The sequence below is a fragment of the Coregonus lavaretus genome (genome assembly GCF_964263955.1).
Source record: "Coregonus lavaretus genome assembly, chromosome: 1".
Lineage (NCBI taxonomy): Eukaryota > Metazoa > Chordata > Actinopteri > Salmoniformes > Salmonidae > Coregonus > Coregonus lavaretus.
The window spans coordinates 63,197,560-63,223,120 of NC_139988.1; the positions used below are offsets into that span (position 1 = coordinate 63,197,560).

At 42.2% G+C, this 25,561-nt stretch overlaps 1 protein-coding gene across 1 annotated transcript in view; it reads left to right on the top strand.

The window, feature by feature from the left end:
* The window catches only part of LOC311133639 (cadherin-23-like), a 601,713-nt gene that overhangs the window by 570,489 nt on the left and 5,663 nt on the right, over positions 1–25,561 (top strand). Inside the window, exons 54-60 of the mRNA XM_084167165.1 lie at positions 134–295; positions 695–951; positions 1,087–1,184; positions 1,448–1,648; positions 2,720–2,760; positions 2,931–2,991; positions 3,212–3,341. Of these exons, the coding sequence (XP_084023291.1) occupies positions 134–295; positions 695–951; positions 1,087–1,184; positions 1,448–1,648; positions 2,720–2,760; positions 2,931–2,991; positions 3,212–3,341 (950 nt within the window). The remainder of the gene's footprint in view (positions 1–133; positions 296–694; positions 952–1,086; positions 1,185–1,447; positions 1,649–2,719; positions 2,761–2,930; positions 2,992–3,211; positions 3,342–25,561) is intronic.

Below are 25,561 nucleotides of genomic sequence, written 5' to 3' on the forward strand. Positions count from 1 at the left end.
GTGTGTGTTGAGGTTGTGTGTCTATACGCATGAGTGTGAATTGATAATATTGTGCTGCTCTTACTAACCAGTTATCTCGCTTTCATTCCCCACCCCCTCTATCTCTCTCTCTCTCTCTCTCTCTCTCTCTCAGGTGTCGCTGCTGATGCCAAGGTGGGCTCAGATCTGATCCGGGTACAGGCTATAGACAACGATGTAGGGAACAACAGCCTGGTGCTGTACCATGTCCTGTCCATTCGCTACATTAAACTCCAGTCCAATGACTCTGATTACATAGGAAACGTCTTCATCATAGGTCAGTCACTGCCTACTGCCTAGCATGACTATTATCTCCTCTGTGTTTGTATAGTATCAATTGTTAATCCTTGATAACCAATGTTGGAATCAATTCCATTTCAATTCAGAATTGAGGAGATTAATTGAATTGAAATGGAATTGGGCCCCAACCATGTTGATAACCCTCTCTCTCTCTTCAAAAGTGTCCTTACTTGTCCTTTTATAACAATGGTTGGGATCAGTTCCATTTCAATTCAGGAAATGAATTGACTACTCTAAATTGACTGAATTGAAATGGAATGGGCCTCAACCCTGTTGATAACGCCCACCTCTAGGGGAGACAGATGGGATATATTTCAATTCTAAATATTGATTGAATCACAGTGGAATTGGCCCTGAACCTGTTGATAACCCTTAGGAGAGAAAGATGGGATCATCCGTACCTTTGACCTGTTCACGGCTTACGACCCGGGATACTTTGTGGTGGAGGTGTTGGCACGGGACCTGGCGGGCCACAGTGACATCGCCATGGTGGGCATCTACATCCTGCGGGACGACCAGCGGGTGAAGATCGTCATCAACGAGATACCCGAGCGTGTACGACAGTTCCAGGAGGAGTTTGTCAACTTGCTGTCCAACATCACCGGAGCCATAGTCAACACGGACGATGTGCAGGTAGGTAAGGGTGTGGGGGAGTGTGTGTGCTTGTGCAAGTGTGTGCGTGTGTGCATGCGTGTGTATAAAATGACATATGAAATGTGTATCTCCCACTAACCCCCTTTGTCATTTTCCAACACTGTTTCTGCTCAGTTCCACGTGGACAAGAAGGGCAGCGTGAACTTTTCCCAGACAGATGTGCTCATACACGTTGTCAACAAGCAGACCAACCGCATCCTGGACGTGGAAAAGTCAGTTGCTGCCTGGCAGTATAGTTTATTATCATGTTATTACCTATAGAAATATAATTACTAGAACGGACAGTCCCCATTCCCATATTTAGTGTACATATTAATTTACCAGTCAAATTGCAGTGGTCTTAGGTGCTTTGTCCCTTCTAGTAATTATATTTCTATGTCATTATATTGTTACTACACAAAAACCATGTTGTTTAAGTCTACTCCTCTCTGTGCTGAGCCCATTGTCTCTACTTCCCTGGTCTTGTGATTGACAGGGTGATTCAGATGATTGATGAGAACAAGGAACAGCTGAGGAACCTGTTCAGGAATTACAACATCCTGGATGTCCAGCCTGCCGTCAGCGGGAGAGCACCTGATGACCTCACAACGCTACAGATGGCCATCATTATCCTAGCTGTGTTGCTCTTCTTGGCAGCCATGTTGTTCATCTTCATGAACTGGTACTATCGCACAGTGTAAGAGCCTCCCACTTTAATTCAAATCAAAATGTATTTGTCACATACGCCGAATCCAATTGGTGTAGACTTTACCGTGAAATGCTAGCTTACGAGCCCTTCCCAACAATGTAGAGTAAAAATAAAAATACAAATTGTAACACGAGGAATAAAATAAAATACACAAGAATGGCAATATATACAGGGAGTACCAGTACCAAATCAATGTGCAGAGGTACAAGGTATTTGAGGTAGATACTGTATGTACATGAAGGCAGGGTAAAGTGACTAGGCATCAGGATAGATAATAATACGAGTAAAATAAAGAACAGAGCAGCAGCAGCAAATGATGAGTGTAAAAGTGTGTGTGTGTGCGTGCGTGTAATATGTATGTGTGTTTGTGTTGTGTTGGTCTGCGTGTGTGAATGTGTGTGGGTTTTGTGTGGGAGTGTCAATGTAGTGTGTGTGAGTGATTGTGTATATGGTTTGTATATATAGTCTAGTGAGTGTGCGTAGGGTCAGTGCAAGATAGAGTCAGTACAGATAGTTTGGGTACCATTAATTGACTATTTAGCAGTCTGGCAGTCTTATCGCTTGGGGGTAGAAACTGTCTCGGAGCCTGTTGGTCCGAGAGCCGATCCTCCGGTACCATTTTCCGGACAGTAGCAGAGTGAACAGTCTATGGCTTGGGTGGCTGGAGTCTTTGGCAATTTTTCGGGTCTTCCTCTGACACCGCCTGACATAGAGGTCCTGGATGGCAGGGAGCTCGGCCCCAGTGATGTACTGGGCTGTTCGCACCACCCTCTGTCACCCTTTCACCCTAATTGTCAAACATAGCATACCGATCCACTTTAACATATACAATCCAATAATCTTACTCATACTAAACCACTTCATTTTACAATATGTTCTTGTGCATCAAAGTATAGATTGCTCTTTCAGTTCATCTCAATAGTCAATGACATTTTCTTTTTCATTTCAATGGAATTTGTAATGGTGTTACTTCACACTGGCTATGATAGATACTTTGACTCTGCTATGTCAACATGTTGAATGTCTCACCACCTGTCTGTGTGTTTTTCTGTGCTACAGACACAAGAGGAAGCTGAAAGCCATTGTAGCAGGATCCACAGGTGAGAGACAGCACCGAGGGGAAAGTCCCTGCAAGCCTAACGGCAGGATGTGGCAAACTATTAGCACTGTGGACTAGTTTGACTAGCTGTGTGTGTGTGTGTGTGTGTGTGTGTATATGTGTGTGCGTGATTATAATTCATATTTCACCCATTTGTCTTCTGTCTTCCAGGGAAGCAAGGTCTCATGGACATCCTGGATATGCCGAACACCAATAAATACTCATTTGAGGGGTGAGACAATAGATAAGTGTTTATGCATTTTAAAACCTACTTTATTGCACTTGACTCATGTCATTGATATGATGTCTGTGTGGGCATATTCCTTTTGCAGGTTCACAGATACATGCAGTGCTGATCTTAAATATCTGACAGTTGTGTATACAATATCTAATAAGACTGATGAAGTGTTATACTGGGTAAGGTTATAGCTAAGACTGTTGTTGACACTCAGGGCCAACCCTGTGTGGCTAGACCCGTTCTGTCGGAACCTGGAGCTAGCTGCCCAGGCAGAGCACGAAGACGACCTGCCGGAAAACCTCAGTGAGATCACTGACCTGTGGAACAGCCCTGCTCCCACTCACGTGAGTACAGCTATTAAACAGTGGCGGTCGATGCTGTTTTCTATTATTACAGCATATTGGATGACTGTCATTCATATTCCATTCACCCAGTTCATTGTAACATCGATAGGTTTAGGCTACTACATGATACTCAAATTTTCCCTATACCCATCATGAGGTTGCCACAACCTAGCCTATGAATGAAAGTTTACAACCTGGTGCACAAATGTTGAGAGAAAAATTTGAGGTGACAGACAGTGACACATTCAATACTGCCTTCACACTCTTGCCTGCATCTAGCTGATCTAGGGCGCAATCATTAGTCCAACAGTTGCAAACGAGAGTTTTATTGGACAAATTCAGGTATGTTTATCCCTGTTTCGTTCAGTTTGCTTCCGTTTCAGAAATGTCTTTCAACAGAATCAGCGGAATGAATACACCCCTGATCACGCGTAAACACAGTTCACTTTCATAGCAGCCACGTTGTATTCATTCTTGCATTTATGCACTCTCCTCCTCTCACCTTTTCCCTTCGCTTGTGCTTCAATGCACAACACATCAGCTGTATGATACCAGGCGAAAAAACCTTTCCAAGCAAAACCATATTATAACCGCTACACACAGCCTACATCGTTGTCACCATATTAGCTATTTGTAACGTCATAGTCAACATAGCTAATAGAACTAACGCATTAGTAAACCCGCTACAATTATGCAGTAACGATAGTCAGTAAGCAGTTTAGCAGTTACACTGGCGGGCCCCGGTATCAATCAATTAGTCAAACCAAAAGCTTGCCTTGACTTGGAAGAGTTCCAGTGTTTGCAGGGTGTTTGAGTAGGCTAAACTAGCTAGCTGCATTTGCTAGCTAAGTAAGTGAAAAAAAATTACTCTCTCTGTCTCTCACTTGCTTCTCCTTCATTTGTGAAGAAATTAATTAGTTTAAAACTGTTCAACTATTGTCTTTCTCTCTCTTTGAGTCAACTACCCACCACAAACTAGCTAGCTGTAGCTTATACTTTCAGTACTATATTCATTATCTGATCCTTTGATTGGGTGGACAGCATGTCAGTTCATGCTGCAAGAGCTCTGATAGGTTGGAGGACATCCTCCGGAAGTTGTCATAATTACTGTGTAAGTCTATGGAACCATGAGCCTCCAAGGTTTTGTACTTGAAGTCAATGTACCCAGAGGAGGACGGAAGCTAGCTGTCTTCCGGCTACACCATGGTGCTACCCTACAGAGTGCTGTTGAGGCTACTGTAGACCTTCATTGCAAAAGAGTGTGTTTTAATAAATTATTTGGTGACCTGTGAATATATTCAGTATAGTTTTATCTAAAAAGCATAACTTTTTATTTTTATGAAATTCACTGAGGAGGATGGTCCTTCCCTTCCTCTTCTGAGGAGGCTCCACTGCTATCTATGTATTTTCATGCATTTCTATGGGTACACCCAGCAAACCACAATGGTTCTGTGAAAGTTCCCAGAACATTCGTTAGGTTGCGGCAAATGTTCTCATAACACAAAAACTGTCCAGTTGTGCTGATGATTATACAATGTTTGTATAAGGGTGCAAAAACATTCCCCTGATGTTACAAGAACGTTCCCAGAACACTTTTTGTCTGTTGTTTAAAGGTTCCCAGAATGTTTCTTTAGGTTGTGGGAACAGTCTGGTGGGAACACTGTGGGGACATCACAAAATATAAACTGTCCAGTTGTGCAGATGATTATACAATGTTTATTTTAGGGTGCAAAAACATTCCCCTGATGTTACAAGAACATTCCCAGAACACATTTTTTATGTTCTTTAAAAGTTCCTAAAACATTTATTTAGGTTGTGGGAACATTGTGTGGATATGACAAGATATATGTTCCCAAAACACTAAAACTGTCCAGTTGTGCTGACATTCAGATAATGTTTGTGACAGGGTGCACAAAACATTCCTTTGAGGTTGCAAGAATGTTGATAGAACAGCCTTTCTGAGTTCATTAAAGGTTCCTAGAACATTTCATTAGGTTGTGGGAACAGTGTGGGTACATTACAAGAGATAGGTTCCCAAAGCACAAAATATACTCAGTTGTAATGACATTTATACAATGTTAAGTGAAATTGCACAGAGCATTCCCTTAATATTTTTCACATATCTCTAGCGTGAGTTTTTTTATGAGCGTGATGTCAGAATGAGAAATCCAAGATTTGATTGTCACGCAACAGGACAGTTAACCCATGCTGCCCTCAAACCAATTAGCTTCCTGCTAATTATCTATAGGCTATGTTTCAAATTATTTTCAAACAACAATTTTATTTTCAAACAACAGTTTGAAATGAGGTGTGTTCCACCTACTCATTAATTCACCAAGAAGTAGCCCATTTCACTGTGCCAGACAATTTACATTTTAGGCATGCTATGCTAATGTGAAATGGCTGGCGGCCTTGCAGCTACCGCAGACCTCCTGTACTTCACCCACTGTTTGTCTGCCTCCATCACCACCAGCATCTTCAGAGGGACCTGGGACTTCGTCGGTGGGAAAGGGGTCCTCAGATTAAGGGTTCTTAACGGCCACAAGGTTGGGGGCAGCTCCTCACTGTCAGAGTCTGATTCCTCACTTTCATACTCAGCCTCATTTCAAAATTTACTAAAATCTCCAGAATTCCACATTTGTGAGTTCCACATTGCTAATGCTACAGCTTAGCCCACTACTACATACATAAACAACAACACTGAATGGCTCTGAGTGAGTGTCAGAGGTTAAGTGATTGACTGCCGGCAGGTGCCACTTGTATCAATAAATCATTATCAGAAAATGGTTTGTGTGGTAATTATTTCTTTATTTTCTGTTTTATTCACATTTTCAAGTACTGGTGACAAATCATGCATAGATTGTAATGGACACATATAAAGTGTGTAAAATACTTTTTTGAAGGTTGTGCTGATTATGATGAGCTAATGCTAAGCTAATTGCCAGCTATGTGTGGAGACATGTTTGTTGACATCATACAATGCATTCTGGGTATCACGTAAACGTCTGTCAGACCAAAGATGTTATAACAAAACGAGGTGAAGGGATGGTTCACTCGTCTTTTGAGTAAACTTCCGGAAGTGAATGAGGGGAAGTGAATGATGGCAGATGACACCCCCTTCAACATGCATACTGCAAACAGACCCAACTCATCTTGTCACCTCTTCTTATATTTGGTTTATGTGGAAAAACAAAGATGGCAGCGCGCACAAACTTTACCCACCGTAGGATTACTTTTGACTTTTAGAAAGTATTTTACTAAATTACAATGCATTCGGAAAGTATTCAGACCCTTTGACTTTTTCTACATTTTGTTACGTTACAGCTTTATTCTAAAATGGATTAAATCGTTTTTTTCCCCCTTATCAATCTACACACAATACGTCATAATGACAAAGCAAAAACAGATTTTTATCAAATTATTTGTAAAAAAATTGAAATATCACAGTATTCAGACTCTTTACTCAGTACTTTGTTGAAGTCCCTTTGGGAGTGATTACAGCCTCGAATCTTCTTGGGTATGACGTTACAAGCTTGGCATACCTGTATTTGGGGAGTTTCTCCCATTCTTCTCTGCAGATCCTCTCAAGCTCTGTCAGGTTGGATGGGGAGTGTCGCTGCACAGCTATTTTCAGAGATGTTAGATCGGGTTCAAGTCCGGGCTCTGGCTGGGCCACTCAAGGACATTCAGAGACTTTCCCGAAGCCACTCCTGCATTGTCTTGGCTGTGTGCTTAGGGTCGTTGTCCTGTTGGAAGGTGAACCTTCGCCCCAGTCTGAGGGCCTCAGCGCTCTGGAGCAGGTTTTCATCAAGGATCTCTCTGTACTTTGCTCCGTTCATCTTTCCCTCGATACTGACAAGTCTCCCAGTCCCTGCAGCTGAAAAACATCCCCACAGCATGATGCTGCCACCACCAAGCTTCACTGTAGGGATAGTGCCAGTTTTCCTCCAGGCGTGACCCTTGGCATTCAGGCCAAAGAGTTCAATTTTGGTTTCATCAGACCAGAGATACTTGTTTCTCATGGTCTGGGAGTCCTTTAGGAGCCTTTTGGCAAAATCCAAGAGGGCTGTCATGTGCCTTTTACTGAGGAGTGGCTTCTGTCTGGCCACTCTACCATAAAGATCTGATTGGTGGAGTGCTGCAGAGATGGTTGTCCTTCTGGAAGTTTCTCCCATCTCCACAGAGGAACTCTGGAGCTCTGTCAGAGTGACCATTGGGTTCTTGGTCACCTCCCTGACCAAAGCCCTTCTCTCCAAATGCTCAATTTGGCCTGACGGCCAGCTCTAGGAAGAGTCTTGGTGGTTCCAAACTTCTTCCATTTAAGAATGATGGAGGCCACTGTGTTCTTGGGGAACTTCAATGCTGCAGAAATGTTTTGGTACCCTTCCCCAGATCTGTGCCTCGACTACAGACATTTCCTTCGACCTCATGGCTTGGTGTTTGCTCTGACGCACTGTCAACTGTGGGACCTTATATAAACAGGTGTGTGCCTTTCCAAATCATGTCCAATCAATTGAATTTACCACAGGTGGACTCAAATGAAGTTGTAGAAAGGATGATCAATGGAAACAGGATGCACCTGAGCTGAATTTCGAGTCTCATAGCAAAGGGTCTGAATACTTATGTAAAAAAAAATTTTTTTATTTTTTTTATTTTTTTATACATTTGCAAAAACAACCCCACAAAAAACAGTTTTTGCTTTGTCATTATGGAGTATTGTGTGTAGATTGATAAGGAAAAATGTTAATTTCATCCATTTTAGAATAAGACTGTAACGTAACAAAATGTGGAAAAAGTCAAGGGGTCTGAGTACTTTCTGAATGCACTGTATTTCGATCACTGGTGAGCTCACCCGTGAAGTGATGAATTGTAAATAGTAATTGCTATTAACTAATTCACATTATGGTTTCCATCAGCTTTTGTTAGCTCACTCTTTCATCAGTTAGCATTAGGACTAATATAGCCTACGTTTTTCGATTTGGATGGGAATTGTGTTATGCTGTTGCTACTTCTGTGAATGTCTGAACATTGCCTCCAAAAATAAACTGCTCACATTGAGGACATAATATTGTAAAGACTGTGTTTGCACAAAATGTTTCTGTGAAAAAACAGTGTGGCTAGCTCAAACGTTTACTTTTGCGTCAATTGTAACTAGACGTTCTAATGAAGTGTTCTAATCATACCCGTTTGAGCGTACGCTGTAGGGACCACTGTAGAATAATCACACCTGTGTGTTCATACGAGTCAAAGGGTTAATGTTGTAAGAATGTTGACAGAACACCTGGTCTAAGTTCTTTAAAGGTACCTAGAACATTTAATTAAGTTATGGAAGTTGTCTGGGATGTTGCAAGAATATTATTGTGATATTCACATATTGTACTTGAGGTTGCACAGAACATTCCCAGAAGTCTGTTTTTATAACGTTCATAGCATATTTGTTTTAGGTTTAACATAATATTCCATTGATGTTCACACATTATTCATTTTACCTTCAAATCAAGCTTTATTTATATAACACATTTCAGACATGAATACAACACAATGCGCTTCACAGGAAAAAACTAATAAACAATTAAAATAAAAACTTTAATATTTACTACAAAAGAAACATGAGAAAAAATTTAAAAAATGAAATTACAATTTAAAACTGAAAACCAAACTGATTTGAAAACCAATAGAATAATTTTAAAATTAAGTCTAAAACTCACAGGCAGCCAGTGCAGAGACTTCAAAACCGATGTAATGTGTGCTCTCCATCTGGTCTTGGTCAGTACCCGTGCTGCAGCATTCTGTATGTTTTGCAGTTGACCAATAGCAGGAGAGTGTTACAGTAGTCAAGCCTGCTTGTAATAAAAGCATGGATGAGTCTCTCTGTATCAGCCTGAGATATAAATGGCCGCACCTTGGCAATGTTCCTAAAATGACACCAATGTTTTTTACCTGGTTTTTTATCTTTATTGCCCGTGAATTAAAATGTGCGGACAGATTCTCTCTCTGTGCTTTGGCTCCAATAATAAGCACCTCGGTCTTGTTAGCTGTAAGTTGTGAGCCATCCAAGTATTTAAATAACTAATACAGTCTAATGATTTATCTGTGGAGCTAAAATCCTCTGGTGACACAGAAATGTGAAGTTGTGTATCATCTGCGTAGCAGTGAAAATCAATGTTGTGCTTTCTGATAACGCTGCCAAGGGGTAAACTGAAAAACAACGGACCCAAAATTGAACGTTGTGGAACGCCACAGGTGACAAAAGACTCTTGACCGGTTAAATAGATCCTAAACCAATTTAGAACTGGACCGGCTCTGTCCAGAGGGACATCATGGTCAACAGTATCGAACGCAGCACTTAAATCCAAGAGGACAGAGAGCTGTTTGGCATTTGTGTTGGCTCTAAGATCATTTACCACTTTAACTAAGTTTGTCTCTGTACTGTGATGGGCACGAAAACCAGATTGGATTATTTTTTTATACTTGTGGTACTTAAAAAATAATTCAGCTGTTTGAAAACTAATTTCTCCAGAATTTTGCTTAAGAATGGAAGGTTGGAGATTGGCCGAAAATTGCTAAGAACTGAAGAATCTAGATTACTTTTCTTCAAAAGGGGTTTCACCATAGCAGTTTTTAGTGCAGTGGGGAAAGTGCCTGTGAACAGGGAGTGATTAACACTTCTTCTGATATACAATTAAAAACTGTTTTGAAGAAGGTGGTGGGGATAGGATCGAGAAGGCAGGTAGAAGGCTTAAGTTTATCACTTTCCTGAGCATGTCTGTGTCAACCAGGGAAAATAACTCCATAGTGCCTTTGCATGGTAGGCTAGGGCACATATCACTTCTCATCAGGTCTTGGTTGACTGATTCTCATTTCTAGTTCCATACTGTTTCTCTCCAGATTTAATGTCAATTTACATTTGAGGATTGTATTGTAGGTCCACTACAAGGTGATACAGACCCACATCATTTAATTCAATTCGTAGGACATTTGAACAGCATTTAATCATACAAACACAACCATATTTTTTACAGATCATATTCTAACTATCTGCACATGTGGGGTTTAAACCTGCAATCTTTGGATCTGCAGCCAGATCATTAATCCTCTGAGCCACCAGGGGATAGCTGTGGTAGTGCGGGGTCTTTTCAGTCTATAGATAGGGTAAGATAGTCAATCAGGACACAGAACACAGTTTCTGAGTTATTGAAATCTTCCCATCCTCTTCATATGCTGGATACTTGTAACACTGATTATTGAAGAAAGAAAACAGGCTATTTTTTTTTTCTTCATCACATATGTTGAAAGTCTTATGAAATGTGATTTTAGTTGGATAGATATTTATAAAACTTCCTTTAATTAATAATATGCCATTTAGCAGACGCTTTTATCCAAAGCGACTTACAGTCATGTGTGCATACATTTTTAGGTATGGGTGGTCACGGGGATCGAACCCACTACCCTGGCGTTACAAGCGCCATGCTATAGCAATTGAGCTACAGAGGACCACTTGTATTATTGTGTATTCATACACTGCTCAAAAAAATGAAGGGAACACTTAAACAACACAATGTAACTCCAAGTCAATCACACTTCTGTGAAATCAAACTGTCCACTTAGGAAGCAACACTGATTGACAATAAATTTCACATGCTGTTGTGCAAATGGAATAGACAACAGGTGGAAATTATAGGCAATTAGCAAGACACCCCCAATAAAGAAGTGGTTCTGCAGGTGGTGACCACAGACCACTTCTCAGTTCTTATGCTTCCTGGCTGATGTTTTGGTCACTTTTGAATGCTGGCGGTGCTTTCACTCTAGTGGTAGCATGAGATGGAGTCTACAACCCACACAAGTGGCTCAGGTAGTGCAGCTCATCCAGGATGGCACATCAATGCGAGCTGTGGCAAGAAGGTTTGCTCTGTCTGTCAGCGTAGTGTCCAGAGCATGGAGGCGCTACCAGGAGACAGGCCAGTACATCAGGAGACGTGGAGGAGGCCGTAGGAGGGCAACATCCCAGCAGCAGGACCGCTACCTCCACCTTTGTGCAAGGAGGAGCAGGAGGAGCACTGCCAGAGCCCTGCAAAATGACCTCCAGCAGGCCACAAATGTGCATGTGTCTGCTCAAACAGTCAGAAACAGACTCCATGAGGGTGGTATGAGGGCCCGACGTCCACAGGTGGGGGTTGTGCTTACAGCCCAACACCGTGCAGGACGTTTGGCATTTGCCAGAGAACACCAAGATTGGCAAATTCGCCATTGGCACCCTGTGTTCTTCACAGATGAAAGCAGGTTCACACTGAGCACATGTGACAGACGTGACAGAGTCTGGAGACGCCGTGGAGAACGTTCTGCTGCCTGCAACATCCTCCAGCATGACCGGTTTGGCGGTGGGTCAGTCATGGTGTGGGGTGGCATTTCTTTGGGGGGCCGCACAGCCCTCCATGTGCTCGCCAGAGGTAGCCTGACTGCCATTAGGTACCGAGATGAGATCCTCAGACCCCTTGTGAGACCATATGCTGGTGCGGTTGGCCCTTGGTTCCTCCTAATGGAAGACAATGCTAGACCTCATGTGGCTGGAGTGTGTCAGCAGTTCCTGCAAGAGGAAGGCATTGATGCTATGGACTGGCCCGCCCATTCCCCAGACCTGAATCCAATTGAGCACATCTGGGACATCATGTCTCACTCCATCCACCAACGCCACGTTGCACCACAGACTGTCCAGGAGTTGGCGGATGCTTTAGTCCAGGTCTGGGAGGAGATCCCTCAGGAGACCATCCGCCACCTCATCAGGAGCATGCCCAGGCGTTGTAGGGAGGTCATACAGGCACGTGGAGGTCACACACACTACTGAGCCTCATTTTGACTTGTTTTAAGGACATCAGCCTGTAGTGTGGTTTTCCACTTTAATTTTGAGGGTGACTCTAAATCCAGACCTCCATGGGTTGATACATTTGATTTCCATTGATAATTTTTGTGTGATTTTGTTGTCAGCACATTCAACTATGTAAAGAAAAAAGTATTTAATAAGATTATTTCATTCATTCAGATCTAGGATGTGTTGTTTAAGTGTTCCCTTTATTTTTTTGAGCAGTATATTAAATACAGGCTCAGAACCTTCAAACTAAATACAAAACAATTTGACCTTTTCTCAATTAAAATGCATACAAATGCATACAATACCCATTCTGAAAAATGATGATACATAATAAATATACAAAAACAAATTCAGGTTCAGTGCAATAATATTTTATTGATTACATTTTCTGTGCTTTCCTCTTCAACAATATCTTCATTTAGCACCTACAAGGATACACAAACAGTTAATTATTCAATATGAAAAGACTCTGGTGATTTAGCACACAATTTAACAGAATTTGGTTTACTGTGCACAATGGTATATTCTTCAGATGAGCACCATTGTGGTCACTATGAATTCTAAAATAAACCCACCTGCCGTTCACCAGTTCTCCTGTATGAGCCAGAATGAAATGTAACTTTCCAGGTCTTTCACCTTCACATTTCTGTGATTACGACTGCATGCACCTAAAACCAGTAACAAATCAAATACACCACAGGTTATGAAAACAATGCACAACATTGTGTACTGTACTCCTTTTAAATGTCTGAATGCTCAATCCTATCAAGTTTCATAGTCAACTCACAGATTATGACTTTACATACAGTGAGGGAAAAAAGTATTTGATCCCCTGCTGATTTTGTACGTTTGCCCACTGACAAAGAAATGATCAGTCTATAATTTTAATGGTAGGTTTATTTGAACAGTGAGAGACAGAATAACAACAAAAAAATCCAGAAATAAGTATTTGACCCCTCTGCAAAACATGACTTAGTACTTGCAAAACCCTTTGTGGCAATCACAGAGGTCAGACGTTTCTTGTAGTTGGCCACCAGGTTTGCACACATCTCAGGAGGGATTTTGTTCCACTCCTCTTTGCAGATCTTCTCCAAGTCATTAAGGTTTAGAGGCTGATGTTTGGCAACTCGAACCTTCAGCTCCCTCCACAGATTTTCTATGGGATTAAGGTCTGGAGACTGGCTAGGCCACTCCAGGACCTTAATGTGCTTCTTCTTGAGCCACTCCTTTGTTGCCTTGGCCGTGTGTTTTGGGTCATTGTCGTGCTGGAATACCCATCCACGACCCATTTTCAATGCCCTGGCTGAGGGAAGGAGGTTCTCACCCAAGATTTGACGTTACATGGCCCCGTCCATCGTCCCTTTGATGCAGTGATGTTGTCCTGTCCCCTTAGCAGAAAAACACCCCTAAAGCATAATGTTTCCACCTCCATGTTTGACGGTGGGGATGGTGTTCTTGGGGTCATAGGCAGCATTCCTCCTCCTCCAAACACAGCGAGTTGAGTTGATACCAAAGAGCTCGATTTTGGTCTCATCTGACCACAACACTTTCACCCAGTTCTCCTCTGAATCATTCAGATGTTCATTGGCAAACTTCAGACGGCCCTGTGTATGTGCTTTCTTGAGCAGGGGGACCTTGCGGACACTGCAGGATTTTAGTCCTTCATGGCGTAGTGTGTTACCAATTGTTTTCTTGGTGACTATGGTCCCAGCCGCCTTGACATCATTGACAAGATCCTCCCATGTAGTTCTGGGCTGATTCCTCACCGTTCTCATGATCATTGCAACTCCACGAGGTGAGATCTTGCATGGAGCCCCAGGCCGAGGGAGATTGACAGTTATTTTGTGTTTCTTCCATTTGCGAATAATCGCACCAACTGTTGTCACCTTCTCACCAAGCTGCTTGGTGATGGTCTTGTAGCCCATTCCAGCCTTGTGTAGGTCTACAATCTTGTCCCTGACATCATTGGAGAGCTCTTTGGTCTTGGTCTTGGCCATGGTGGAGAGTTTGGAATCTGATTGATTGATTGTTTCTGTGGACAGGTGTATTTTATACAGGTAACAAGCTGAGATTAGGAGCACTCCCTTTAAGAGTGTGCTCCTAATCTCAGCTCATTACCTGTATAAAAGACACCTGGGAGCCAGAAATCTTTCTGATTGAGAGGGGGTCAAATACTTATTTCCCTCATTAAAATGCAAATAAATTTATAACATTTTTGACATGCGTTTTTCTGGATTTTTGTTGTTGTTATTCTGTCTCTCACTGTTCAAATAAACCTACCATTAAAATTATAGACTGATCATTTCTTTGTCAGTGGGCAAACATACAAAATCAGCAGGGGATCAAATACTTTTTTCCCTCACTGTATTTTCAGATTTTCAAATGATCGTCACCCACTTTACTCATAACCCGTCTAACACTTTCCCCTTGGGACGTTATTTAAAGGAATACAAGTTATTTAAAGTGGAACTGAAAGCATTTTAGCAACAGAAAATGTTATTAAAATCTGTTCATATACAACCCCAGGTAGAATATGACACACCCCAAAAAAACTCTGACATGCGAGCGCTTAGAAATCATTTTCACTTTTTCAAAAATTCTTAGAATGTTTTGGAATTACGTATACTAAGGCATTTGTGAAAATTCTACAGCAATATAGAATGGGAAAGTGGCTGTGCATTTGGACAATTAATAGACACTGCAGTAAATAAAACCTAATTAAAGCATCTGTCTCATCCAACACCGGAGTCTACACGAACCGTTGGCTATAGCCAATCGGATCTACAGTAGGCCTTTATACAAACAAGTCATTTGCCACACGGGCCTGCCATCATTCACTTTGAACTGGACTGTGTGTTTACAGGCAGTTGCAACAGTTCGACTTTAGATCATTCGAACGCATTCGCCAAAAGCTACAAAATACAACTGAATGGATTTCCGCAAATATGTAAACACCCCGGGAGTCCTCTTACATTTGGGACGTTACAGTCCTATTGATCAAACAACCATGAAAAGGTAGGCTCTCTCCCACTCAGTTAATTTTAGCCAGAGCAAGATGAGCTAAAATCTAACGAAGAAACATTAGATAAACCCTCTCACCCCTTCAAATTAGTAGATTCGGCTATTTCAGCACACAGACATGCAAAATATGTAGACAAACATTGGTAGTAGAATGGCCTTACTGAAGAGCTCAGTGATTTTCTGAGTGCTGAAGCACGTAAAAATAGTCTGGCCTCAGTTGCAACACTCACTACCGAGTTCCAAACTGCCTTTGGAAGCAACGTCAGCACAATAACTGTTCATCGGGAGCTTCATGAAATAGGTTTCCATAGGTTTCCATGGTTTCCATGGCCGAGCAGCCGCACCCAAGCGTAAGATCACCATGCGCAATGCCAAACGTTGGCTGGAGTGGTGTAAAGCTTGCCGCCATTGGACTCTGGAGCAGTGGAAACGCGTTCTCTGGAGTGATGTATCCGACAGACAAATCTGGGTTTGGCGTATGCCAGGAGAACGCTACCTGCCCGAATGCATAGTGCCAACTGTAAAGTTTGATGGTGGAGGAATAATGGTCTGGGGCTGTTTTTCATGGTTTGGGCTAGGCCCCTTAGTTCCAGTGAAGGGAAATCATAACGCTACAGCATACAATGACATTCTAGACGATTCTGTGCTTCCAACTTTGTGGCAACAGTTTGGGGAAGGCCCTTTCCTGTTTCAGCATAACAATTCCCCTGTGCACAAAGCGAGGTCCATACAGAAATGTTTTGTTGAGATCGGTGTGGAAAAACTTGATTGGCCTGCACAGAGCCCTGACCTCAACCCCATCGAAAACCTTTGGGATGAAATGAACTGCGAGCCAGGCCTAATCACCCAACATCAGTGCCCGACCTCACTAATGCTCTTATGGCTGAATGGAAGGAAGTCCCCACAGCAATGTTCCAACATCTAGCTGAAAGCCTTCTCAGAAGAGTGGAGGCTGATATAGCAGCAAATGGGAGCCAACTCCATGATTTTAGAATGAGCTGTTCGACGAGCAGTTGTCCACATACTTTTGGTCATGTAGTGTAAATAGATATGCTAGCCTATTAGCCACGTTATGACTGATTTGTGATCATTGCCCTTGCTAGTTTGATTGTATTGACATTCCCAGCCTTAGTTACATTTGTCCGTTTTTGTCCAGAATATTGAGTCATTGAACCTGAAACAGTGCATCCCGAATGGAGGCAGCAAACAATATACCAGGCCAGCTGTGATTTACAACCTGATAGCAATATTTTTGGGGCTGCCAAGAAAGGTATTGGTAAATTATATTATATGAATCATGCATTGAACTGCATCCATCTATTCTGCCAACAATGCCTTATTGTACGTCATGGAATGTTGAGTCAAATAGAACCTATTTTTAAAACCTCTTATAAAGTTGGTTTTGTAGCATAAACTGGGAATTTTATATTTTTGACTGATAATATTCTGTTTGTTTCATATCTGTAAAGTAGTTAAAATGCTGTCAATTCCACTTTAAAGGAAGATTTATAAATATCTATCCAGCTAAAATCACATTTCATAAGACTTTCAACACGTGATGAAGAAGATAAAAAAAAAAAAAATACAGTGTTACAAGTACACAGCATATGAAGAGGATGGGAACATTTGAATAACTCAGAAATTGTGTTCTGTGTCCTGAGTGACCATATTACCTTTTCTACAGTATATAGACTGAACCCCCCCCCCCCCCCCCCCCCCCCCCACAATACCACAGCTATCCCCTGGTGGCGCAGAGGGTTAATGATCTGGCTGAAGACTGCAGGTTCAAACCCCACATGTGCAGATTGTCAACATATGAAATGTAAAAAATATTGTTGTGTTTGTATGATTAAACGCTGTTCAAATGCCATATGTGTCTGTATCACCTTGTAGGGGGCTAACAATACAAATCTGAATTGCCATTAAATCTGGAGAGAAACATAATGGGAATGTATTCCAATCTGCTTTAAGGAACTAGACATTTGAATGCTGAGAGTGTTGTGGTAATATTAGGTCAAACGTCAGTAACATTTTCTAAATGTTCTTGAAATATTCCTAGGTCCTCCAAGACATGTAACATGTATATTGTGTGATCATCAATGGAATATTATGTTAAACCTAAAACAAATATGCTATGAACATGATACAAACTGACTTATTTGGAAATTGAGGAACATTGTGCAACATTGTGGGAATGTTCAGTGCAACCGCTTAAGTACAATATGTGAATATCACAAGAATATTCTTGCAACATCCCAGACAACTTCCATAACTTAATTCAATGTTCTGGAAACCTTTAAAGAACTTAGACCAGGGGTTCTGTCAACATTCTTACAACATTAAGGGAATGTCCTGTGCAACCTACCTTAAATATTGTATGAATGCCATCACAAATGAGCAAATTTTGTGCTTTGGGAACTCATCTCTTGCAATGTACCCACACTGTTCCCACAACCTAATGTTATGTTCTGGGAATCTTTAAAGAACTCACAAAGGCTGTTCTGTCAACATTCTTGCAATATCAAAGGAATGTTTTGTGCACCCTGATTCAAACATTATCTGAATGGCGGCACAACTGGACAGTTTTAGTGTTTTGGGAACCTATCTCTTGTCATGTTCCCACAACCTAAATAAATGTTTTAAGAACTTTTAAAGAACATAAAACATTTGTTCTGGGAACGTTCTTGTAACATCAGGTGACTGTTTTTTGCACCCTAAAAGAAACATTGTATAATCATCCCCACAACTGGACAGTTCATCTGTTGTGATGTCCCCACAATGTTCCTACCAGACTGTTCCTACAACCTAATGAAACATTCTGTGAACCTTTAAAGAATAGATAATGTGTTCTGGGAACATTCTTGCAAAATCAGGTGAATGTTTTATACAAACATTGTAGAATCATCAACATGACTAGACAGTTTTTGTGTTATGATAACATTTGCCACATCCTAACAAATGTTCTGGGAACCTTTGAATGAAATATGTAAACACCACAGGAGTCCTCTTACATTTGGGACTTTACAGTCCTATTGATCAAACAACCATGAAAAGGTAGGCTCTCTCTCCCTCTCAGTTATGAACATCAACAACAACAAGATCAACAACTAATGCTAGCCAGAGCAAGATGAGCTAAAATCTAATGAAGGAACATTAGATAAACCCTCTCAAACTTTTTCAGCTAGTTGGCCATCAAAATTGCTCTGATAAACAATGGGGAATTGTATCCTACTCGTCCTTCTGCAGTTTGCCTGCCAATGCAGGTCCTTATGGTCCTCTGTAGCTCAGCTGGTAGAGCACGGCGCTTGTAACGCCAAGGTAGTGGGTTCGATCCCCGGGACCACCCATACACAAAATAATTTATGCACGCATGACTGTAAGTCGCTTTGGATAAAAGCGTCTGCTAAATGGCATATTATTAATGCATGCTTGTCCCAACTAAGCACCCAAGCTAACGGGCTAAAGTTGGCTAGCTAGCTAGCTACTTTCAGACACAAATGAGAGAACACCTCACTCTGACCATTTTACTCACTGTAGCAGAGCTGGTTATGCTGTTTACATGTTATCTAGAGTGTTTGTGACTAACTATTACTTTTTTTGCCTATGTTTACTGACACCGGTCATATTCAGCTGGTGTTGCGCATTCATAAATTAATCAGTTATTCTGCGCTCTGGCACACTCAGACGAGAGTGCTCTGAAATCGGAGTAGATAGCCAGAGTGAATTTGCTAACGCAAGAGATATGCTAACTGGATAACAGTCGTTCAAGTTCTTGCTATCTAACCAAATGCATCTCTAGCTGTGTATAGCCACTGAAAAACGATATGAGGGTGGTCTAGTTGATGACGACAACGAGAAGCGCCAGTAGTCGAAGTCTAAAATCATAACAACAATAGCTGCTCTTGAGGAGATTGGTGTTGGAGCAGTTATATCAGAACTGGAGGGCATAACTTAATTGAGAGAACAGCAAATAACTGCATTTAAGGCTTTTCTCTGGGGAGAAGATGGGTTCGTCAAGAGCTTGATTTACCAGCTAGCTTTGCTGCAAGACCATCGCCGTGAAGGACTGAAATCCTGCAGTGCCCGTAAGGTCCCCCTGCTCAAGAAAGCACATATACAGGGCCGTCTGAAGTTTGCCAATGAACGTCTGAATGATTCAGATGAAAACTGGGTGAAACTGTTGTGGTCAGATGAGACCAAAATCGCGCTCTTTGGCATCAACTCAACTCGCTGTGTTTGGAGGAGGAGGAATGCTGCCTATGACCCCAAGAACACCATCCCCACCGTCAAACATGGAGGTGGAAACATTATGCTTTGGGGGTGTTTTTCTGCTAAGGGGACAGGACAAATTCACCGCATCAAAGGGACGATGGACGGGGCCATGTACCGTCAAATCTTGGGTGAGAACCTCCTTCCCTCAGCCAGGGCATTGAAAATGGGTCGTGGATGGGTATTCCAGCATGACAATGACCCAAAACACATGGCCAAGGCAACAAAGGAGTGGCTCAAGAAAAAGCACATTAAGGTCCTGGAGTGGCCTAGCCAGTCTCCAGACCTTAATCCCATAGAAAATCTGTGGAGGGAGCTGAAGGTTCGAGTTGCCAAACGTCATCCTCGAAAGCTTAATGTCTTGGAGAAAATATGCAAAGAGGAGTGGAACAAAATCCCTCCTGAGATGTGTGCAAACCTGGTGGCCAACTACAAGAAACGTCTGACCTCTGTGATTGCCAACAAGGGTTTTGCCACCAAGTACTAAGTCATGTTTTGCAGAGGAGTCAAATACTTAATTCCCTCATTAAAATGCAAATCAATTTATAACATTTTTGACATGCGTATTTCTGGATTTTGTTGTTGTTATTCTGTCTCTCACTGTTCAAATAAACCTACCATTAAAATTATAGACTGATCATGTCTTTGTCAGTGGGCAAACGTACAAAATCAGCAGAGAATCAAATACTTTTTTCCCTCACTCAATTAGTATTTGGTAGCATTGCCTTTAAATTGTTTAACTTGGGTCAAACATTTCGGGTAGCCTTCCACAAGCTTCCCACAATAAGTTGGGTGAATTTTGGCCCATTCCTCCTGACAGAGCTGGTGTAACTGAGTCAGGTTTGTAGGCCTCCTTGCTCGCACACGCTTTTTCAGTTCTGCCCATACATTTCCTATAGGATTGAGGTCATGGCTTTGTGATGGCCACTCCAATACCTTGACTTTGTTGTCCTTAAGCCATTTTGCCACAACTTTGGAAGTATGCTTGGGGTCATTGTCCATTTGGAAGACCCATTTGCGACCAAGCTTTAACTTCCTGACTGATGTCTTGAGATGTTGCTTCAATATATCCACATAATTTTCCTACCTCATGATGCCATCTATTTTGTGAAGTGCACCAGTCCCTCCTGCAGCAAAGCACCCGCACAGCATGATGCTGCCACCCCCCGTGCTTCACGGTTGGGATGGTGTTCTTCGGCTTGCAAGTACCCCCTTTTTCCTCCAAACATAACGATGGTCATTATGGCCTAACAGTTCTATTTTTGTTTCATCAGACCAGAAGACATTTCTCCAAAAAGTACGATCTTTGTCCCCATGTGCAGTTGCAAACCATAGTCTGGCTTTTTTTATGGCGGTTTTGGAGTAGCGGCTTCTTCCTTGCTGAGCGGCCTTTCAGGTTATGTCAATATAGGACTCGTTTTACTGTGGATATAGATACTTTTGTACCTGTTTCCTCCAGCATCTTCACAAGGTCCTTTGCTGTTGTTCTGGGATTGATTTGCACTTTTCGCACCATAGTACGTTCATCTCTAGGAGACAGAACGCGTCTCCTTCCTGAGCGGTATGATGGCTGCGTGATCCCATGGTGTATACTTGCTTACTATTGTTTGTAGAGATGAACGTGGTACCTTCAGGCGTTTGGAAATTGCTCCCAAGGATGAACCAGACTTGTGGAGGTCTACAATTTTCTTTCTGAGGTCTTGGCTGATTTCTTTTGATTTTCCCATGATGTCAAGCAAAGAGGCACTGGGTTTGAAGGTAGGCTTTGAAATACATCCACAGGTACACCTCCAATTGACTCAAATGATGTCAATTAGCCTATCAGAAGCTTCTAAAGCCATGACAAGCTGTTTAAAGGCACAGTCAATTTAGTGTATGTAAACTTCTGCCCCACTGGAATTGTGATACAGTGAATTATAAGTGAAATAATCTGTCTGTAAACAATTGTTGGAAAAATTACTTGTGTCATGCACAAAGTAGATGTCCTAACCGACTTTCCAAAACACTATAGTTTGTTAACAAGAAATTTGTGGAGTGGTTGAAAAATGAGTTTTAATGACTCCAACCTAAGTGTATGTAAACTTCCGACTTCAACTGTATGTTAATGTCATTATTTGGCAACAGTTACAACACCCTTAACTGATCGAATTAAAATCAGTTTCTCTTTGAAAGATGGGAATCTGTAGCATTACCCCTTGAGCACAAATGATGACCACATTTGCACTACCTCTCATAAATTGTCAGCACTTATTAATTCTATATAGCTGAGCATCTATCCATTGTCTTCTTGAAATCCATACAAAATATACCATGTAGAAGAAACGTGTTTCTGATTAGGATCACATCAGCTCTCGTCATTGCATCTGTAACATTCCCAGTGCTTAATTTGAGCCAGATCCTGCCGGAACAGTCTCTGTTTTGGACTGTTTCATTCCCGGAACCTATTTGGCCGGATCCGGTACCTCTCGTGGCATTAAAAAAATATTTTTGCAGTGTAAAAATTAGAATGTTTGAGACCAACGTGTAGCCGTGGCCGTGTGAGAAGCGTGACTGTATCTCTCACAGAACTACAATGAGATTCACTTTCTTTCTGTGATCTCTCTCTCTCCCTCTCACTGCTCTGATAGACATGAGCCTGCAACTCTCAACTCTCCAGCGTTGCACTTCATCATTTATTTCCTTATAGAATCATAGCCGTGCGAAAGGTTCTGGAGGAGCTGCAGCACCCCTGATAAATTGAAATACATTTGCCAAAGTTATAGTGTCTGTTACTGCTCTCTGTTCAAAAAGAAATGAAATAATTCAGAATAACCTACTACATCATGAGATAGCCTATAGTTTAGCCACAGAGGATCAATAGCTTCTTTTAAAAAATTGCCTAGCTGTGGAGTGTATCCCAATAACAAGGCATAGCCTACAGTCGGGAACGTGCGGCAAATCTGTCAGTGAACAAACAGCATGCAGACAAAACAGGCCTTTCACAATATTTCAAATACAATCGCGGGAAAACACAGGCTGGAAAGCAAATGGCTCCTGCTGAAAAGAGAAGACGCTAATCTGTAGGCTACCAAAATATTTGAACAACTTCCAAATACTTTGTAAAACAAGAGAGAGATAGGCTTTTGGCACGAGCACATCGACCATCACCTGCGAGTGAGCTGCTCATCATTGGGTGAGTCAGCATTTTTAGGACTATAATTTCCTCCTCACATTGTAGCCTACAATATGTCTCTCCACACACCTAGGCTTAGGCTATTGATGGATTGAAGACAAAGTCATTTTTATTGATCTCAGTTTGTCAGTGACAAATAGCCTGTCATTTTGATCAGTTGTGTGGTATAAACAAATATTTGGCCAAAGTCTCCAGTCATGTAAAATGACGTAGAATTGCATGAAATGCATTTATAAAAGCCAACATCTTTCCCGATGATATGCATGCAGTGCTTTATTATAAAGGTGACTTTTTTCTCCTGCGTTCCGGTACCTCAGAGCTCCCCATGTCACCCCCCTCTTCCCTCACTTTTTGTTCCGTCACTGAACATTCCTAATTGGTTGCCGAAACATAGGCCATGTGGTAGTGTTCTATAGTGTTTTATAGTAAGTGAAATTTCAAAAGTTTAGTATGCTTTAAATACCAGGATGTCATACTCATTTTGGCTTTTCATCTCGGAGAATTCAGTGCACACTATTAAGGAAGAGAAGCATCTTTTCAAACCCACTTGTTTGACAACAGCTGATAATCAGCTGATAAGATGGCGCTGCGGCGGATAGCAGCCGTTTTACGGGCTCCTGACCAATTCTGCTATTTTATGCTGAGCTTAACTTTTTTTGTACATAATGTCTCCGCCATAATTTCCTATGACTGAAAACAGCTTCTGGAGATCAGAACAGCGATCACTAACCTCGATTAAGATGACTATTTATACTTCAATGAGTTGGCAGCTCTGGACGTTCTGCTTACTCCGGACCAGGCCCTAATCCACGGGTCTCAAAAGAGGAAGTGACGGCGCAAAAGAGGCAGATGAGCCGGCATCCTGACGAGACTATGTTGGTGTGCAAATAAACCGCCTCTACCCTCCGTTCTGTCTGCGAACTTACAGTCACTAGAGAACAAACTGGACCAGCTCCATTCGAGACTATGCTATCAATGGGAGCTGAAGAACTGTAATATTCTATGTTTCTTGGAGTTGTGGCTCAACAAGGACATGGATAATACACATCTTGCTAGCTTTTCCATGCATCGTCAAGACAGGTCGACAGCCTCGGGTAAGATGAGGGGGGAGGGGTGTGTCTCCTTGTTAACAACACCTGGTGAGCGATCTCTAATGTTAAGGAAGTCTCAACTTTTTGCTCGCCTGAGTTAGAATACCTCATGATAAGCTCCAGACCATATTATTTTTCATCTATATTTTTCGTAGCTGTCTATTTACCACCACAAACTGATGCTGGCACTAACACTGCACTCAACGAGCTGTATAGGACCATAAGCAAACAAGAAAAGTTTCTCGTGGCTGGTGATTTTAATGCAGGGTAACTGAAATTAGTTTTACCTCATTTTTACCAGCATGTCACCTGTACAACTAGAGGCGACAAAATTCGAGATGACTTTTACTCTACACACAGAAACGCATAAAAGGCTCTCCCTCACCCTCCCTTTGGCAAATTTGACCATAACTCTATCTTCCTGATTCCTGCTTACAAGCAAAAACTCAAACAGGAAGTACCAGTGACATGCTTAATACGGAAGTGGTCCGATGAAGCGGATGCTAAGCTACAGGACTGTTTCGCTAGCACAGACTGGAATATGTTCCGGGATTCATCCGATTACATTGCAGAGTTTACCACATCTGTCACCGGCTTCTTTAACAACTGCATCAACGACGTCGTACCCACAGGGACCGTACTTACATATCCCAATCAAAAGACATAGATTACAGGCAAAATCCACACTGAGCTAAAGGCTAGAGCTGCTGCTTTCAAGGAGATGGACGCTTATAAGAAATCCCGCTATGACCTCCGACAAGCCATTAAACAGGCAAAGCGTCAATACAGGACTAAGATCAAATCCTACTATGCCGGCTCTGAAGCTCGTCAGATGTCGCAGGGCTTGCAAACTATCACGGATTACAAAGGGAAACCCAGTGACGCATGCCTACCAGACGAGTTAAATGCCTTCTATTCTCGCTTTGAGGCAAGCAACACTGAACCATGCATGACAGCCCCAGATGTTCCGGACGACTGTGTGATCTCGCTCTCCATAGCCGATGTGAGTAAGACCTTTAAACAGGTTAACATTCACAAGCCGACGGGGCCAAACGGATTACCAGAGCATGCGCTGACCAGCTGTCAAGTGTCTTCACTGACATTTACAACCTCTCCCTGACCTAGACTGTAATATCTACATGTTTCAAGCAGACCACCATAGTCCCTGTGCCCAAAAACGTAAGGTAACCTGTCTAAATTACTATCGCTCTATAGCACTCACATCTGTAGCCATGAAATGCTTTAAAAGGCCATCATCCCAGACACCCTGGACCCACTCCAATTCGCATACCGCCCCAACAGATCCACAGATGACGCAATCTCTATTGCACTCCACACTGCCCTCTCCTACCTGGACAAGAGGAACACCTACGTGAGAATGCTTTTCACCGACTACAGCTCAGCGTTCAACACCATAGTACCCTCGAAGCTCATCAGTAAGTTCAGGACCCTGGGACTGAACATCTCCCTCTGCAACTGGATCCTGGACTTCCAGACGGGCGGCCCCTAGGTGGTGAGGGTAGGAAACAACACATCCACCACGCTGACCCTCAACACGGGGGCCCCTCAAGGGTGCGTGCTTAGTCCCCTCCTGTACTCCTTGTTTACCCACGGCTGTGTGGCCACGCACGACTCCAACACCATCATTAACTTTACTGCCAACACGACAATGGTAGGCCTGATCAGAGACGACAATGAGCCTATAGGGAGGAAGTCAGTGACCTGGCAGTGTGGTGCCAGGACATCAACCTCACTGTCAATGTCAGCAAGACAAAGGAGCTGATCGTGGACTACAGGAAAT